Here is an 18,716-nt window from a genome sequence, read left to right on the forward strand (position 1 = left end):
TCTAAGGCCAATGCCTGTGACAGAGATGTAGAACAGATAATACTTCTTTCTCTTTGCGTGTAGAGAGACATTATAATTTCAATCATCCCATCAGTCCTTATCAGGCTGTGAGCCAGATTTCTGCCGACTTTGCACATTCTTTTAGGTGCAAACTGCTTACACAGGTATTTAACAAGTGTTCCATATATGTGTCACACACAACCATTTTGTGGCACAGCTGCACCAGGCTTCAGGCGACACAAGTTAGGGGGTTTTCCGGTGCTCAATCAGACCGTGCGCCAGATTTATCAAGCAAAGTCCGACAGAAGTTTGTCACAAGCCCTATGTTAAAGTTACACCGCAAAAAAGTTTGTGCACTCCGTCGGGCAATTCAGGGAGCCCCAGATTCATGAAGTATGGGTGTCTTAAATCCTGAATCTTGCACACCTTGCACTATACATAGTTAGTGCAGTTTTAGCTTCCGCCCCATTGTACTATTTTGTAAAAACAATTTTTTAGTACAGGTTGCTTTATCTACCTGTCAGACTCGAATTAATAACAAAAATACGCTTGAAATGCTTTGTCAAAAGAACTAAACAATTATAAGCTCAGAAAACATGACTGAATTTTAAGAGGTTGGTCACTTTACCTTGTGGTTTTGTAATATGTTTGTAAGTGTCGGGGGCAGGATATTAGGTAATTTACCAATATACATCTATTAATAGTTGTGCTCAGCTTTCTTGATATGTCTTTTATCTCATCAGCCAGACATTCCTGTCCATTAAACGTCTATAACATTTATCTCCTGTTTTATAGATTGAACTGGACAAAGCAGCTGAAGATTTCCGCAAGGCTCACTCCGAGAGACAGCAACTGATCCAACAGTGGGAAAACACCATTGATCAGATGCAGAAAAGGGATAGAGAAATTGATCAGTATACATTGGTAAGCAGAGCAACCTTTTGACTCCGTTTAACCCCTTCCCGACATTTGACATAATAGTACTGCATCGCGGGAGGTGCGTTCCCGCAAAATGCAGTTCTATTACGTCATGCTTCTGGCCCCGGCTCCTGAACGGAGCCGGGGCCAGAAGCTGCAAGTGTCAGCTATATATTATAGCCGACACCTGCCTCTAACACCCGCGATCGGAGATTTCTCCGATCGCGGGTGTTAACCCCTAACACGCCGCGGTCGCCGTGTTAGGGGCATTCAAAGTGAATCGGATCCCCCCTGCGGCACTTACCGGGGGGGGGGGGGGGGTCCGCTGTTCCGATCGCAGCTGCGCGATCCTCCTTCCGGCTGTAACACGCTGAGCATGCGCTGTAACGCTTAAGCGTTAAGGGGTTGAATGTGACAAGTGATGGTGTAAAAAGAGCATATTACTTACCTGTTGCATCGTTCACCACTCCAGAAGTGTTCTGACAATCCCTTGTTACTTTGTAATAAAAGTTAGTATATCACTTGTGTTTCATTGTAACACCATGGGGCTTATTTACTGAGCGTCCAGCGGCCACATTTCCGTCGGTTTTCCGACGTTTTCGGGGATCGCGCCAATGGGACAGGGTTTTAAAAGGGAATTGTGTTGCTTGCGATCAGATTTTGGCGCATCGGCGCCGGCTTTCATGCAACATAAATCAGGGGGATGGCTGTCGGACAGATTGCGGGATTTAACTTTAAAATTGTGTCGCAAGCCATGCACTTACATGCACCGGGAAGAAGATGGTGAACTCCGGCGGACCTGAGCGGGAAGTGACACATGCAGGATATTGGGTGAACGATGTAAGTCAATCGCTGCAGAGTTCATTCTCGTCGGACACTCCGGATCGGGGAGGACTGGGTAAGTTAGTGTGCCCCCATATGTCACCATATCAGATGGCTGATGGTCCCACACACTTTAGGCCTCTTGGCTGCCAATTAATGTCATTAGCACCCCACAGCAATGCCTGACAGAGAGTATTTTCCCATTTGAGAAGACAGAATAGATCATCAATAGTTATGATAAGTTATATTTGTAACCTGGAAAAACCCCTTCATACGTCCTTCTATTTTATAAGCATCATGAGTGATGTGAGGCGATACATGAGACAACCTGTTTTTTATCTCAGCAATTGGCCCAGGTAAAGCAAGAGTTACGTGAAAGAGAAAATATTATAAAAGAAAAAATCCAGTTTCTGGACAGTGAAATCGAGAATAACAAGGAGTATGAGAAGAAGATTTCTATGGTGGAAAGAAAGGCTGCCAAACTGAGGCAGGACTATCAGGAGCAGGAGGCCGTTCGTAGTCAACTACAAGATGAGGTATGGTTATAATGAAATGTTATTTGTTGCCAAGCTTCCTAGAGCTCATAACCCAGTCAGGCCGCATAGAACATGTACCGTATATACTCGAGTATAAGCCGACCCAAGTATAAGCCGAGGCCCCTAATTTTACCACAAAAACCTGGTAAAACCTATATATTTTTTACTCGAGTATAAGCCGAGTTTGGGTTTTCAGCACATTTTTTTGTGCTGAAAAACTAGGCTTATACTCGAGTATATAAGGTATATACTAATCACACATGGGTAGGCATTAATTGTGATTGAGGCAGCAGTAATTTGTTCATTTTACCTCCAGTAATTCTTCAGTTTTATCAGATGCTGATGTTAAATAGTAATTGTCATTGTTTTGGGTGTTTGGGGTTTATTAATGAAAGACTGGTCTAAGGCTGGATACACATGAGCGAGTTTGATCCGTCAAACTCGCAGCGTGTGCTGGCTGGAAAGTTCGACCTGAATGCTAAGCAACTGGAACTGAAATGACAAGCTGAGTTCAGTTCCCATAGCTCTGCGTTCGGGCAGGATGTTCCAGCCTGTACATGGTGTGAGTTTGATGTATAAATCATGTTACACACATGTAGACAGAGCAGAAGGGTTACAAAGTCTCCCCCTGGTTGCTCAAACAGCAATATTTAAAAAATGTAAAGGTAACAATATAAAGACACAGTGTCCCACATTTATCAAAACTGCAGGAATTGTGGCACTCGTTCTTCATGAATCTAGCGCCCCCTGCACCAACTTCTTTTTGCACCTTTAACATAGTGCGTGCGCCACAATTCTGTCAGACACCACATGATAAGTATGGTGCACGGTCCGGCTTAATGCAGCCACAACACAAATGTGTCATGGACACTTTATGAATATATGTGCAACGAGTTGGCTTTATTAAATGTACAGGTTTGACCCCATGGACCCTCATGTAAGAACTGACCCATAACTGAAAATAAATGAAAAATATTATTTTTAGATTGCAGAATTGTTACAAAGTTTCCTTTAAAACAAGATTTAAAATATTTAGCAATTTGCATATTTCATAGGTTATGCATATTTCATAGTTGCAGTAATATGTGTTTTTATATTATCTTTATACATAGCTGGATACACTGAAAGGAACTGTTGATAGAACAGCAACTGAATTAGAGGTTATGCGAGTTCAGGTTAACAACCTTAAGAAAGAGGTCCGGAAAAAAGAAGAAAGGTACTGTAAACATAAGCTAATTTGTGGAAACGCATATTGTAAAACTAATAGATACATTATAAAACAAAGCCTAATTTCTTCCTCTTAAAATTTTTTTTTACTGCTGTATATACTCGAGTATAAGCCCCACTCGACATATAAAAAAAAACGTTTTACCTACCTCCGTTGCTGTCTCCCGGTGACCTCTTTTCCCAGGCTCATTTTCTTCTTGCATCTTCCGGCTTCTTGGCAGTGCGGGCCTAGGTGCATCTATGCTCTATGCCTGCATGGACACACGTGTGGCGTGACATCAACAGGTGACGACACGCCGTGTCACAGTGTGCATGCGCGGGCAGAGAGTATAGACGTACTTCTGCCTTCACTGCCAGGAAGCCGGTGCTGAGTGGAGAAGATGCGCTGGTGGAGAAGTGGATGCAGGGAGTGAGCACTGGAGGTGAGTACCAAGTTTATTATATTTCTGTTTCTGTGACACTGCTGGACTTTTCCCTGTATCTGGGGACACTGCTGGACTTTTTTCTGTATCGGGGGACACTGCTGGACTTTTCTCTGTATCGGGGGACACTGCTGGACTTTTCTCTGTATCGGGGGACACTACTGGACACTTCTCTTTATCAGGATCTTTGCTTGAGATTTCCTTAAAGGGGGCTCTGCTTGACATTTCTCTAGAGGGGTCTCTGCTTGACATTTCTCTAGAGGGGTCTCTGCTTGACATTTCTTTTTAAAGGGGTGGTACTGCTGGACATTTTATTGATGAGGGCAGGCTGCCACTGGACATTTTATTCAAGAATAGTTGCTACATTTTTTTACACTAGGCTTAAACTCGAGTCAATAAGTTTCCCCAGATTTTAGTGGCAAAAATAAGCACCTCGGCTTATACTCGGCTAAACTTATACTTGAGTATATACAGTATATCTGCTGATGTTTCTGGTACATTTTAGCATTTGATGAATGGGTTATAGTGTCTGAAAAACAACTGGATGAAATTTAAATTATGTTTTAGTTTAAGTCGAGCTATGGAGTATAATGAAGGCCTGGCTGAAAAATTGAAACTTGTGACAGACTCAGCGCTGAGCATGGAGGAAAGGGTGCAAAGAATAGAGGAAATGCTGAAGGAACAGGAGAAAACCGTTAAGGTGAGTTCTTTGCATTAGCACTTAAACACAGAGAAAAATGCTAACCATAAGCCCATATTTTACTTCAACCAAGCGAGCAGGCACATTGATCCTACTTTGTTTCAGATCATTGTACACTTATTGGCTGCATTTACATGCATTATTCATCACTTCTGTGTGGAGATGAACAATTTATTTTTCAACTATTTTGTTTATCCCCATGTAGTCTGCACCAGGTAATTTGAGTTTCCTCAGGAAAATGTAATCTTATGAGGGAAAAAAACTTTCTCCTCTTATCAGTCTTCTACCTGATAAACTGCTCAATTGACTGCTCCGATCTGTCAGAATCACAGACATAGACTCCTGGAACAGAAAGGAATACTATATATGTCTCGCCAGAGCTTATTCACATCTACACTGTTCAGTACTGCTAAAACCTGATGTAATATTGCTAATAATCTGAATCCAGAAACACTTACTGTACTTTGGTGCAGCCAGTGCCTGTGTCTGTGTGTCTCTTTTTCTCTCCTCCACATATGAACTAGTTATTCTTCTCTGAAGAGAGATCTGGTCGGTTTAGCAGACAGGAGAGGACTGTCAAAAGAAGAAAGAGACATTTTCTTTGGATAAGATATATTATGCTACGTTAATAGTTAGTTTTTTAGAATGGAGTCAGTCTGTAGGCCAAGAAACCTCCCAATATACTTTCTGAATATGTTACTAAACAGATCTAATTTTCGTCTCTGTCTGATCAGTATATGTCACATCCAGCAGGATGCAATTTTTCATCTGTAAAAAAAATTAAATGCATTATAATAGCCTTTTGGAGACAGATATCACTGTATGGCATCCATCCCCATCCTCTGCTGAACATATACTGTGGGTGTCCTTTCAGTGATGTAATTTTCCATACATAGACAGTTACGTCAATAGGGAGACACCCTGAACATCGGCAGCAGCAGCCTGTTACACATGTTCGCTCTTCCTCCAGCTTTTGGGGGACGTAAGCCAATGTATAAGCCAGTGGGATACCTTGCAATTCTACATTGTAAGTATACAATGGGAATCCTCCTGAGGTATATGCAACATCCCCCACCGGGTCCCAGCCTTTCTTCAGTGGTTGTAGACAGCGCGGCCCAGAAAACCAGAAAGAGGTTTCACCTGGGCAACCCCTGAGGTGTATATAGGGATCCCTGGATGATGGAGGACAGGGAGCCCATGATGGTGAAGCAGCCTGATCCAGGGATCACACGGAGGCACGTTGTGCAAATCAACTCACAGTTCTTTATTTGAAACTTCAATGGCTGGCAACAGCCTAATATCAGCAGCAGGTTTAACAAGCTGGTAGGGGATAGCTGGTCCACAGGAAGGGTTGCTCATAGCCTGGTAGTAACTTCAGGATGGGCTGGGTAAGATGGAGCCGAGTCCGGACACTGGACCTTTGCTCTACCCTAGTCTCCTGGTGTCAGGCAGCAGGTTTGAGACACCTCTGCTTCCTGGTAGTGTGCCACTGGCTTCTGCAGCACAGGTAGGTGCTGCAATCTCTTCTGCTTCTGCTGAAACTTAATCTGAATAACTGACCAAGCACAAGGACCCTGTGCTCCCACCCACAAGGGGTTTTTATACTCCACTAGTGAGGTGACAGGACTCTCCAATCAGCTTCCAGCTTGCTTAAGAACACAGCATATCATTGGTAATATACAGAGAATATGTTAACTTTTTTGCTCTCCCAGGCAGTGGTCCCAACTGCAATTACAAAGTTCCCCACATTTGGAGACCTCCTAGTGAAATGATCAGTTTCCCTAGGCAGCTCCTAATATGGAGAGGGCACTATTCACAACAACTACCTACCCTATGCATTGGCAGGGATGTTGCATTTACATAGATCTGATGGTAAAAACAAACTATGAATGTACCTTTACAAGCCTTCTCCTATACCCCTGAACTCTTTACCAAATTTTTTTGAGACAAGTTACTTTTTAACATAGTTAGTTATGGGGAAAACGTCGTTTGCCTTTCTTTATCTTTCTTTTACATAAGGAATACAAAAAAGCATTGAGGAATACAAAACTGTTAAGAAACTTAGATTTCACACTAATATAGCAATGTTCTGAAATTCAAAAAGATCCAGATCCAGGCATTGTGCCTCTATGTATGAGTTAAACTAAATTATCACAAGTGTGGTCAACAGTAACGTCAGCCATTGCTGGACTCCTTCCCAGAGCATTTAGACAAAGGATACAAATAATTGCTCCATCAGGGTTGTACATTCAGCTGAGACGGAATCTATGGAGTAAATAGATAGATAGATAAATAGATAGTAGATAGATAGATAGATTCTATAGATCCCGTTGACAAAATGACTCTATTGCCTGAGCTGAGCCACACTGAATAAAACTGAAATGTCTTTTTCATAATATTGTCATTTATCTCCACAGGATCTGGAAGCCCAGCTAAAACAGATAAGAGAGCAACATTTTAAGAAATCACAGGAGCTGCATGAGCACAAGACAAAAGAAAAGCACATGATATCAGAAATTAATGGAAGCCAAGTCTCGCTGAGAAACCTTAATAGTCAACTGCAAAAACTTGACCTGCATGCTTTAAAGCAACAGGGGATCATTTACAATCAGGTACAAATCCATGCTGGTTCTCAACCATTAAACCTCTTAAATACCATTGCTGTGATTAGGGAAAGCTAACCACATGCAGGACATTTTTTTTTTGTAATAGAAATATTTTCAAATATAGAAAAAGAGCTAGGAACAAGCTTTGCAAGAAAATAACCAAGCTTCTTAAGTATAACAACCGGTCAGTGTAATCATGATTGAGAACAGTCTTTTAGATGAATTAGAGTAATTACTGTGTGTTTGTGTTCAGAATTATATGTAGACAGTATAGATTCTCTCCATATTCGCACTTTATATTTTTGCTATTTATAGTTGTTATATATGGTGAAGTTATAAAATCGGGTGAGACCAGACAGGATAAAATCTGATCAGATGAGGGGCTCAGGGTTGGAAAAAAAAAAGGTTTTCGCCAGAGCATATGGGTTTGGCCACTATTGTAAAACTGCAACCCCTTCAACCACTGCTATGAAAGTGCTTATGAATGAGGGGCCGTGCTGATACACTGACTATACTGCCATCTCCATCCGCAACAGGACATGGGATGTCACAGGAAGGGTTGCGCAAATTTTAAATACTCTATGGGTGACCCTATTTAGGCTCTTGTACTTACCCTAGTAAAGTTTTCTAATAGTGACCAGCACCTTAGAATAATAACTCCTGACATATAATATTTAGTAATTATTTACATTCCCCTTGAGATAAAATTCTGAATTATCTTTTCTTATAACTCTATATTGGGGAATTATTTTTTTTTATTTTTCCTTTATATAGTGCCATCATATTTTATAGCGTGTTACAAATCACAAGCTGTATATCTACCAGTTTTATCACTGATTAGATAGTATGTAGGGGCACCCACAACTGGTTACACACAGTTGTCAAAATATATTCCATAATTATTTTTTGTGGAATATATGTACAGTCATAAGAAAAAAATAAATATACTGTATATACTTGAGTATAAGCCGACCCAAGTATAAGCCGAGACCCCTAATTTTACCACAAAAACCTGGTAAAACCTATATTGTTTTACTCGAGTATAAGCCGAGTTTGGGTTTTCAGCACATTTTTTTGTGCTGAAAAACTAGGCTTATACTCGAGTATATAAGGTATTTTGACTTCTATTACCACTCCCAGTTTTATCAGAACATAATGAAGAAATATCTGGGCCTACTATTTGGTAAATATGAGCTCAGATGAACCACAATACACAATAATAAATAAATTGAACCATCATTGTTTTACTTACCAAAAGTAAAGCCAAAAATGGAAATATTGTGTGAAAAGCTAAGTACACCCCATGAATCAGTGGCTTGTAGAAACACTCTTTAGATGCACACATAACACTGCAGTAACATCTTCTGAATTATACTTTTTTTCATCTAGACCAGAAGGGGTATATCCTAATATTGGCACAATTGTTTCACTTGTTATTTCAACTTTTTGACCGATCCTCATTCTAAGTCTGACAAGAACAATTTTATTTTTAGTTCTGGAACTTGCAACCCCTGACCTAGGATTCTTGTTTTGTTACCCTTAGGCTACATGCACACTGCCGTTGCCCGCTGCACCGTAGCACGGCGGGCACTCGGCAGCACGCGGGGAGGAGGAGGTGAGAGCAGCTCTCCATAGGAACACATGTCCTATCTTTACCCGGGCTACGGAGTGGTACGATGCCACACGTGTGCTGCACCATACTGCTGCCGTACGATGCCGTGAGCCCATAGAAGTGTATGGGGGACTTATATCGGCCGCATATACGTCACCGTATATACATCCCCCATACATGTGTGTGAATGCAGCCTTAACCTTGTGTATTTTTCTGGACCAGTTTAATTTAGACCATCAGTTAATCTCAAGGATGTTCATGTGTCAATCAGTGTCAATTTAGTAGATCCCAGAAGTTGCAGTTAAGAGCAACAAACTGAAAACTTTATTACAGTTCTGCATTTAAATAAAAAGTAATATTGCAAGTGATTCAGTGGAATCCATTATTTGTAAATTATGAGAATAGTCAGTTGTGTATTTCATGTCCCCAAGTGTTACAGGCATTGGATTTAAGCCTTCGGAATGTAATATTACCACTTATTTTTATGAATAAAGGGAACCTGTCACCAGGGACCTTATTTTCACTAAAGATAGGAAATGTGTCTTTCTGCCTTCTCCAAGCATTTGCATTACAATATAATTGTGTGTTATAACTTACAACACATGACTTGTCTGTGCATGCAGACTCCTCAGCTCTCAGCCCCCACCTTTGTGCTCCTGTACATTCCCCCCTACTGCTCTGTCACAGAGCTCACAGCCTGGTGAGCTGACATCAGTGGGAGAGGGAGAGCACCTGCAGGGGGGGGGGGCGGAGATATTAAAGCAAATCTACCATCAGAATGAAGTATGTTAAACCAGGGATACTTACTCATAGATCATAGGTACTGTGTTTTTGTTATCCATCCTCACTCTGCCTGCGGTAGTCTCAAAGCAGCAGAGGCAGTTTTAGCACACAGTAGAAGGGAAGTGCTAAGGGAGCAAGGGGGAGTGATCCTGCCCAGTGTAACACCCTGTGAAGTTGCTGCATGGAGGGACTGTGGAAGTGCTTCCCAGAGCCCTTCTACCTCATTAGCATAATTATGAAAGTTGATTTTAGAAGGAAACAGGCCATGGATAGCAAATATAAGAAGATTATCACAGTCACCTGGCCAGGATGTATTCCCTGGCTTATCATGTTCAATAGATACCCCCATTGTCATTTCTTGAAAGGTTGTCTCATGAGGGCAAACCCATTAGATTAACCCAGCTGGGGGTTTCTGCAGGACTATGCATTAATCACACTGGAATGTATCTGTATTAGGTGGAGCCCATTCATAAGATGTCAATACCCTGCATGGCTGATATAATTGTTGTGTTTATTTTAGGAAAATACACTTAAAGTGAATTTTCATTTTCTATACCGCCTTGCCTGCCATTTTACATTATGTAAATGATTCATGGAAGGAGGTTAGGCTAAGGGAACAGTCCCTACTAGTCCCTTACAAGTCCCTCTCACATCCAATCAAGCTTGATAAAAGTATGTATTGTCTGGACTGGACTGTTATTATAGAAAATAAGATGCTGATATAGTCTGCGCTATTTCTTTCTACACTGATGAGAACTTGGATCAATGTGTGAAATAATTGTGTAGGTTTATGGAAAGATGTTTTATTTATACTGTGATTGTTTTTGTGGACAGGATTTCCAGATACAACAACTGGAGCGCCGACTAGCAAGGCTGAAAGGTGAAGTCAATACAGATGAAAAACACTCACTGGAAATGAAAGTATCTGATCTAAGTAAAACGTTTGATGAACGCAAGTTTGCCCTTAATATACTAAATACTCAGCATAAAAAACTACAGGTAAGTTCTCTTATGTCATAAGTACTAATCATTAAGAAATTGTGCTCCACTTGTTTACAGTTCTTTGGGGACAAGTGTATCTTCTGTATTCTTCATGAACCGGATTACATTTTGCTAAAATTACATTCTCTTCTCAACAGGGAGACGTTCGTAACATCAAACGCGACCTTGAAAAAACTGGCCAGGAAAAAGAGAACCTGAACAGCAAAATGGAAGAACTTAAACTCTTTAATAATATGTCTGATAAGGAATTAAAAAAGCTTAGGACATCTAAACAGGTAACTCACTTTCTTTCGTGGCAAGATGAAAATTCTTGTTCTTGTGTGGCCACTGCTATATATTGCCCAAAAGGCAATAGAATTCATTGTAGGTCTTTCGCTCTTGCTGTAAGACATTGTGCATTATGCTTGACTATAAACTTTATAATATTATCTGTGTAAAGTTGAGCATTCATACCATCCAATAATACGTATGTCTGGTTGCCACATTTCCTTATTCTGTGCAGTTCATGTGGTCTGGGCCAGTCACACATGATTACAGTACAATATACCCTGGGCTATTGATATGGGACTCTGCTCCTATCAAAGTGTAGGTTGTTAGGTAAAGACTTAACACACCGAGTAGCTAATTTGAGAATTTTTATTTTATTCCTATTCAAAATATTTTTCAGGATTTGATGGTTGACGACAACATCCTTAAACTAGAAATCAAGCGTCTGAGAGACATGTTACACAATAAAGCGGGTGATGTGTACTCACTGGAGAAACGCAAGTTGCAGCTACAAGCAGCTATGAAAGAGCGGACACAAGAGATTTCTATACACAAAGAGATGCTAAAATCTCAGATACGGCTTGCAGAACAGGAGAGACAGACTATAAGGTATCTGTATTTTGTTTAATATAATATAATTTATAAACTGTACATTTTTATTGGATTTTACTAAACAGAATGTAGAGAAACCTACTAACATATATATATATATATATATATATATATATATATATACATATATATCTCCTAATAGGAGGATACAGGGATATTAATAAATATTCCTGATACTGCATGTTGATGAAAAAACAAAGACTAAATCAAAAGTTATATAAAGAAAATAATCCTCTCTTAGTACAAAATGCATGTTCTACCTAGCAATTATAGAATTATTGGTTCTATTAGGTTTTGTATAACTGTTATATTATGTTAAAATATTAAAGATTATTTACAATATTTTAATGGAAACTATTGCTTCTCCACACAGTCAAGAACTCCATGAGAGAATTGCAAAAGTTGATAAAATGAGAAAAAGATTTGAAATAATTACTGTTGCAATGATGCCACCAGAGGGTGAAGAGGAGAAGTCACAGGCATATTATATCATAAAGGTAACAACAGTCACAAGTCTATGCCTCACAGCCACTACAACATAGACAGGACATTAAGGGGAGAAGAGTATGATATACTCTTTTCCATCTCTCTTCAGAGTTCAGATAGTCAGGCTCTGACTTGCTAAGTTTTTCTCAGTGTATGAACTTAAAAATACTGAAAACAGGGGTCCTCAGGAGCCAGCAAGTCGCCTTCATGCAGCAAATAAAGGTTTCAAAAGCAACTGAATACACTCAATGATTACAGAGGTGTCCTTCCTTACTTGTCCTCTACAGATATAACCTGATCATAAATGATCACTAAAGGATATGCTTACTATACTGTTTGTGCCTATTTAGGGGAATGGAGGGATGAGGGGATTGTGGATTGCAGCTCCCCGGAACGTCATCGGGAGGCGGCGATCGGTTGCCGGCTTCTGCCTATTCATTACAATGAGCAGAAATGCCATATATAGCGATACATTTGTATTGCAGTATATGGTAGAAACGATCTGACCATCTAGGGTTACTGTGAAAAAGTGAAAAAAAAAGAATTGTTTTTTTAAAAATGTAAAAAATTTATAAAATATTAAAAGTTCAAATCACCCCCCTTTCCCTAGAATTGATATAAAACATAATACACAGTAAAAATCACAGACACATTAGGTATCGCCGCGTCCCAAAATGCCGATCTACCAAAATATAAAAATGGTTACAGCCGGCGGTGACCTCCATAATGGGAAATGGCGCCCGAAACACGACTTTTACACCTTTTTACATGACATAAAAAATGTAATGAAAAGTGATCAAAATGTCGCACAGTCCTCAAAATGGAAGCAATGAAAACGTCGGCTCATTTTGCAAAAAATGACACCTCACACAGCTCTGTGCACCGAAGTATGAAAAAGTTTTTAGCGTCAGAAGATGGCAAAAATTATTTTTCTTTTTTGCACACATTCATTTAATTTTTGAAAATTTATTAAAACCCAATAAAACCTGTATAAATTTGGTATCACCGCGATCGTACCGAAACAAAGAATAAAATAGAGGTGGTATTTGGAGCGCAGAGTGCCGCGCACATTTGGAATTTTTTCTGGCTTCCCACTACATGGCAGGGAATAATAAATAACATCGCGGGAAAGTACAATTTGTTACGCACAAAATAATCTTTCACACAGCTCTGTACATGGAAAAATGAAACAATTATGGATTTTTGAAGATGGAGAGCGAGAAATTAGCTAAAATACCCTGCGTCCTTAAGGGGTTAAATAGTATCCTCTTCCTGTATCTGCCCTGAAGCGCAGTCAAATTTAGGTTGCACAGTTCCCATTATGCCTTGTGATCTCTTATAAACTAACTTAACAGTAAATTCAGTGAGATTCCTACAAGTAAATCCACTGAACACTGCATAGTGTACATAATGGAGCTATATGATGACCAACCTGGTAGCTTTCATCACACGTTGGAGAATGGAGAATGTAATAAGTAGTAGAAGCTAGCAGTGAAACAATTAAATTAAGTTTATAGTCTGTGTTGACAGCTCCCTGCTGTGCAGAAAGTGCAGAGAGGAGGAGCTGGGAAAGGTGGAGCGGAGTCTATTACACAGCTTGAGGTGCAGAAAGACAGATAAAGTTCTGCATAATCACCAACTTGGATGGAGGGATTGATGCCGAAAAGGGGAGATCTTGTACTTCACTATTCTATGTAGGAGGCTTCTGCATCCACAGCTCTGAACACACTCATACAGAGAGCACTGTCACATGACCCCACCCTTCTCCCTCCTGTGTGAGCAGGGATCAACAGGATAGCAAATAAACTGCTGCACATATTTAATCAAGATCATGGCAAAGCTGTTCTTCATCATAGGAGCTAATGAGTTGTGAACAAAAAAAAAAAATTTGGAGTTGCGCTTTAAGTCTCAAGTTGTCTTTATTGTTTCATGGGTAATAGCATACCTCAAGAGTTGATAACACCAGGAACAATAGAAGGCTTCAAATGAGGCTCTGATGCTTTCTTACAGCAATGCAATTTATGAAACTTTACAGATTTTTACTTCCCCACATGTTTTTCTTCAGCCCTAAGTAAGTTATGGACATATCAGTATGTACTTGGTTTCTTTGCTGCAAAATCGGATAAGCTGACAATGAATATAACGTGCAGTCATTGGGTAGAGTCAACAGGCCCCTGTTGTACATAGTAGACCATGACTTCAGTACTTTAGTATAATGCAAAATATTTCCCGTTGAATACTTTGCTATAGATCTTTTAGCATATTTTAAACAAAGAATAGTTACACTTATATGGTTCCAGTGAATATTGTTATTTTACTATATCCTTTTAAGGCTGCACAAGAAAAAGAAGAACTCCAGCGTGTTGGTGATGATCTAGATGCTAAAATTCGCAAGGCTGAAAAGGAAATCGGCGCTTTAGAGAACACCCTGCAAGTGTTAAATGGTTGCAATAACTCGTATAGGAAATCATTTAACAAAGTGACGGAAACAAGTAAGTCTTGTACGGCACCTTATGTACTCTGTTCCGTGTGTTACTATTAGTGAAGCAATTTGTGTAGAAAGGTGGATTTACTATATACATGACAACCTCTATCATAGGTGAGGAGTATGAAGAAAAAATTCAACTCGAAGAGCAAAAGAAAGCAGCTGAGGAGAAGTACAGGTACAAGAGGAGGCAGATAAAGGAGATTCAGGAAGACATGCAGGTAAATACCCCTTTTAAATACATGAATCAAGTGCTCTCTTTATTTATCAGAAATACCTTCTTGTACGGAGGGCTGCTGCTTCTTCCTCAGTTCTTCCTGGACCATGCAAAAGGGATCTTCCTGCTGTCGGCACCCACCATTATTTAAGCAGACTTAACCAAATCTGAAGGAAAAACTATCTCCTTTACACATAAAAAATATTGTTTATTATCACATTTATTAAAAAATGACAATACGTAGAATAAGACGACTGACCACAGTACTAGCCGCTCACAGAGACGATACCTGCACAATAATGCCTAGATGAGCAAAATAATGTACATCTTCTAAATGTAACTGCATCGTATCACTAAAGTAAAAAAAGACAGATCAATACGTCATGTTAGCAGCAAAAGAGTATTAAAGAATCACAAATAGGCTCATGAAGTGCAAAGTGCATGTAAACGGATGTGTCTAAAGCTATGAATTCTATAAAATTCAATAATAATAATAATAATACTTTATTATCCCAAAGGGAACTTAAAGTGTCACATCCGCCATACATCAATTTAACAAGACATCACATATATAAAAACTCACATAAGAAAAAATAAAAAACACATATAATACACATATAGTACACATAAATATAGATTTAAATTGATGTTCAATACATAATTAATAAAATGAGGTATAAAAAGTAATAAAATATTGCCCTACTTTCCAATCGTCTTTCCAAACGTTGTAAACGTAATGAGAATCAAAAGTTATAATACGCATTCCAATAAGTAATTTGTGTCCCTGGGCGTCTTCCTTGTGTTGAGGAAGACGCCCGGGGACACAAATTACTTATTGGTATGCGTGCGTTGTATGGTATGTTGTGTTTTGGCGTGCCAAGCATTTCTTATCTTATCTTATTCTACATATTGTCATTTTTTAAATAAATGTGATAATAAATAATATTTTTGATGGGAAAAAGAGATAGTTTTTCCTCAATTTGTGTTCATTTTTTGTCATTCTTCATTATTTAAGCAGATTGGGCAAATTTGGGTGGTGTCCCACACCTTGTTTTTCTGTATAAGCCTAACTGAGCTCCTGCACACAGGTTTAAACTGTTCTTAGGCCTTGCGGTACCTCAAGAAAAACGTATCTCTGCTCCTTGAAGGACCACATGACTATGTTACCTAGAAAGTGACCCGCAAATGCGAACGACACTCCAATGACACCCGTGCATATTTTTCACACAGATACCTATAAGAAAGACTGAGCCCAAACACAGCAGGAATGTGACCATGAAAAACATGTTTATGTGCATGGGTCCATTAAATTAATGTATCAGTGCGCCAAAAAACAGATAGCTGGACTGTACAGTGCAGGTAGTCAAATGGATTTAAAATCTGCCCCACGGGTCACTTTTCACAGCTGCCATTTTGGCTATGCAGATGTTATTTTTGACCTTGTGCTAGCTGTTATCACTCCTCCCAATGTTTTCCTATGGGCTCATATGCCGGTGGCCATCTTTTTCTATCGTCATTGGCACATGAGTGGAGCACACCCACCGATGACACAGATGCTGGAAACAACAGACCACAGGACCGTTGTTTGTAGCCCATTACAAGTACACGTCTGCAGGTAGACAAATTGATGCTGGATACTGACTGCACAATTCTGGCCTTAAAAAAAACGGATTCCATATTTCCTAGATGGATGGACCCGCAGTGTGGTTTTGATCAAGTAAACAATTTTGTGGTGTTAAACATGATTTTCCTATTACCTTAACTTTCCATTAAAAGTAGGGCAGTCTTATTTGTCAAGTGGTCCCTTGTAAGACGACAAAATATATTAAATATTGAAGTCAAATAAATGCCCATTAATGCCGTATCCAGCTGTACAGACGCGCTTACTGATAAAATGTCATCTTAATGCTAAAAGACAAACGTGACTTTGAAAAACCATGACAACAGGCTTTATATGATCTTTAAAAGAAAATGTTACTTTATTCCAGATTATGAAAAACACCTTTGATAGTATGATGAAAGAGGAAGCCTCGTACCAGGAGAAGGTGAATGAAATGCTACCCAGCATTACACAGCTTAACAAAGAGACGGAAGATCAAAAGAACAAGTTGGAGAGAGTCATGAAACAGGTTAATGTCCACAATTGTGCAGGAGAAACATGTTTTATACTCTGCACAGAACAGAGATATGATTTCTTATAAGGATTGGTTTTGTTTCAAGCGATTTTCTGTTCACAAAGGCTCAAATCTCTAATCTTTTCCCTTAGTAATTTTACAGCAATCTCAACAAAATGCCTTAATCTTCTCAAGTAAAACATACATACTAACATAAAAGGATTATGTGATGCTGTATCAACCAGCCGCTTCCATAAGAGTATAATTGCCGCAAAACAGAAACCTAAGGTGCTGAATGCACCCCTTGTCATAGGACACCTTGATCATTTATAGGGATGCTCCACCCATGTCTTACCTCGGAATAATATGCATTAAAAAACACAACAAGCAAGATTTATTACACAGTGGTCTGTGCAGGGCTAGAGGGGGAAGCATGTAATTATATATTAGCTAGTATAGAAGACATGCCTTGCCCCCCTGGAAATGCAGTCATTCCAAGGCCAAATTTTGTAACTGCTAACCTAAAGCAGGTCTAGGGCAGCAGCACTGGAAGCAAGGCCGGGGAGGAGAATCATATTTGGTAGAGGAATCTTGGAGCACACAAGTGACTGCCAGGACACCTTTCTGGTGTGGTGCGTAGTTTTGGTGCCAGTTGGCTATAGTTTTCCCTACACAAATTGTTACGTGTGGGTTAGATTGATATAGTGGGGTTAGAGAAAGAAAGAGAAATGTGTTTTCTGCTATGAAAAAAAAAATGTCTACAAAAATATAATTTTTTTTCTTTTTCAATAATGAAAAGAGGAGATTCTAAGCTATAGCGACCAATTAAATTTATCAGTCTGAAAATGGAGGTCAGTCAGGTCCATCTATATTATTGTGCGGTTTTTTTAGTGTTCCAAGCTGGTAAAAGAAATCCGTTCTGCAAAGAAAAGCAAAGGAGAAACTGAAGATGAACGTGATATTAATGTTCGTGAGCTGCGAGACTTCAACAAAGCGATCAATAAGATGTTGGCCCGAGCAATGGATGAACACCCAGAGCTCACTGTACCATTACAGATGTACTTCCAGCAGGTATGTAGGTCTATGTGCTTTTAATTAACATCAGACAGAACGTTCACCTGATAAAGTCCAATGCTTGATGAACACCTCTATACTATGTACTATAAAGCATATAAAAGTAGAGCACTTTCCCATGCTGCACTGCAGATATTTGGCTCATTTTATCAGAAAGGGACATGAGAGGAGTAAGTAAGTAAATGGAGAAAGAAGGATTTTCCTCCGATTTGAATATTAGAAGTTCTGTAATATATCTTATCTCTTGTGAAGCTGGCCCTGGTGTGTATATGTGACTAGTTTGTGAGTCCTTACAGACAGAGGCAGGTGTGGATTATGTACAGTGGTGTGGAATATGATAAATAAGGCTACTAATCTGTTTAGTCTTTAAAGCTAATGTATGAATCAGAAAACTCTGCAGAAAGCTGTATGGGGATGGATAATTCAGTTGCCCTCATAACATTTAAATGCAAACAAAAACTTGGACTTTCGTAGATACACTGGTTTGACCCCAACACATGCTATCACCTGTCTGATTTAACAGGCCTTTAGATATCTACACCAGTCTACAGGTGATTAATCCTACAAACAACTATTGATATACATTTCTCCGTGCCCTCTATTAATAATTACCTGATCCCTAAAATGTTACTAGTACTAAAGTAACAAATATTGCTATCTAGAAGAATAAAGTCTACAACCTCAACCCGATTTGTTGGCAGCATCTTATAGAGAAATGTACTGTTATTCCCAATTTACCTTTATTATTTTTCCATTATACCATTTACAAAATATTCCCAGTTTAATCTGTTTGCTAATGAGATAGTTGGTGCATACCTATTCCTGCCCAAATG

At 39.4% G+C, this 18,716-nt stretch overlaps 1 protein-coding gene across 1 annotated transcript in view; it reads left to right on the top strand.

Moving 5' to 3' along the window:
* Positions 1–18,716, top strand: part of CCDC39 (coiled-coil domain 39 molecular ruler complex subunit) — a 30,022-nt gene that overhangs the window by 8,963 nt on the left and 2,343 nt on the right. Inside the window, exons 6-18 of the mRNA XM_072142737.1 lie at positions 796–924; positions 2,085–2,276; positions 3,389–3,492; positions 4,493–4,625; positions 7,043–7,237; positions 10,461–10,625; positions 10,766–10,903; positions 11,296–11,504; positions 11,881–12,004; positions 14,326–14,485; positions 14,593–14,699; positions 16,684–16,824; positions 17,701–17,880. Coding sequence (XP_071998838.1) covers positions 796–924; positions 2,085–2,276; positions 3,389–3,492; positions 4,493–4,625; positions 7,043–7,237; positions 10,461–10,625; positions 10,766–10,903; positions 11,296–11,504; positions 11,881–12,004; positions 14,326–14,485; positions 14,593–14,699; positions 16,684–16,824; positions 17,701–17,880 — 1,977 coding nt within the window. The remainder of the gene's footprint in view (positions 1–795; positions 925–2,084; positions 2,277–3,388; positions 3,493–4,492; positions 4,626–7,042; positions 7,238–10,460; positions 10,626–10,765; positions 10,904–11,295; positions 11,505–11,880; positions 12,005–14,325; positions 14,486–14,592; positions 14,700–16,683; positions 16,825–17,700; positions 17,881–18,716) is intronic.

This window comes from Engystomops pustulosus, chromosome 3 (assembly GCF_040894005.1).
Source record: "Engystomops pustulosus chromosome 3, aEngPut4.maternal, whole genome shotgun sequence".
NCBI lineage: Eukaryota > Metazoa > Chordata > Amphibia > Anura > Leptodactylidae > Engystomops > Engystomops pustulosus.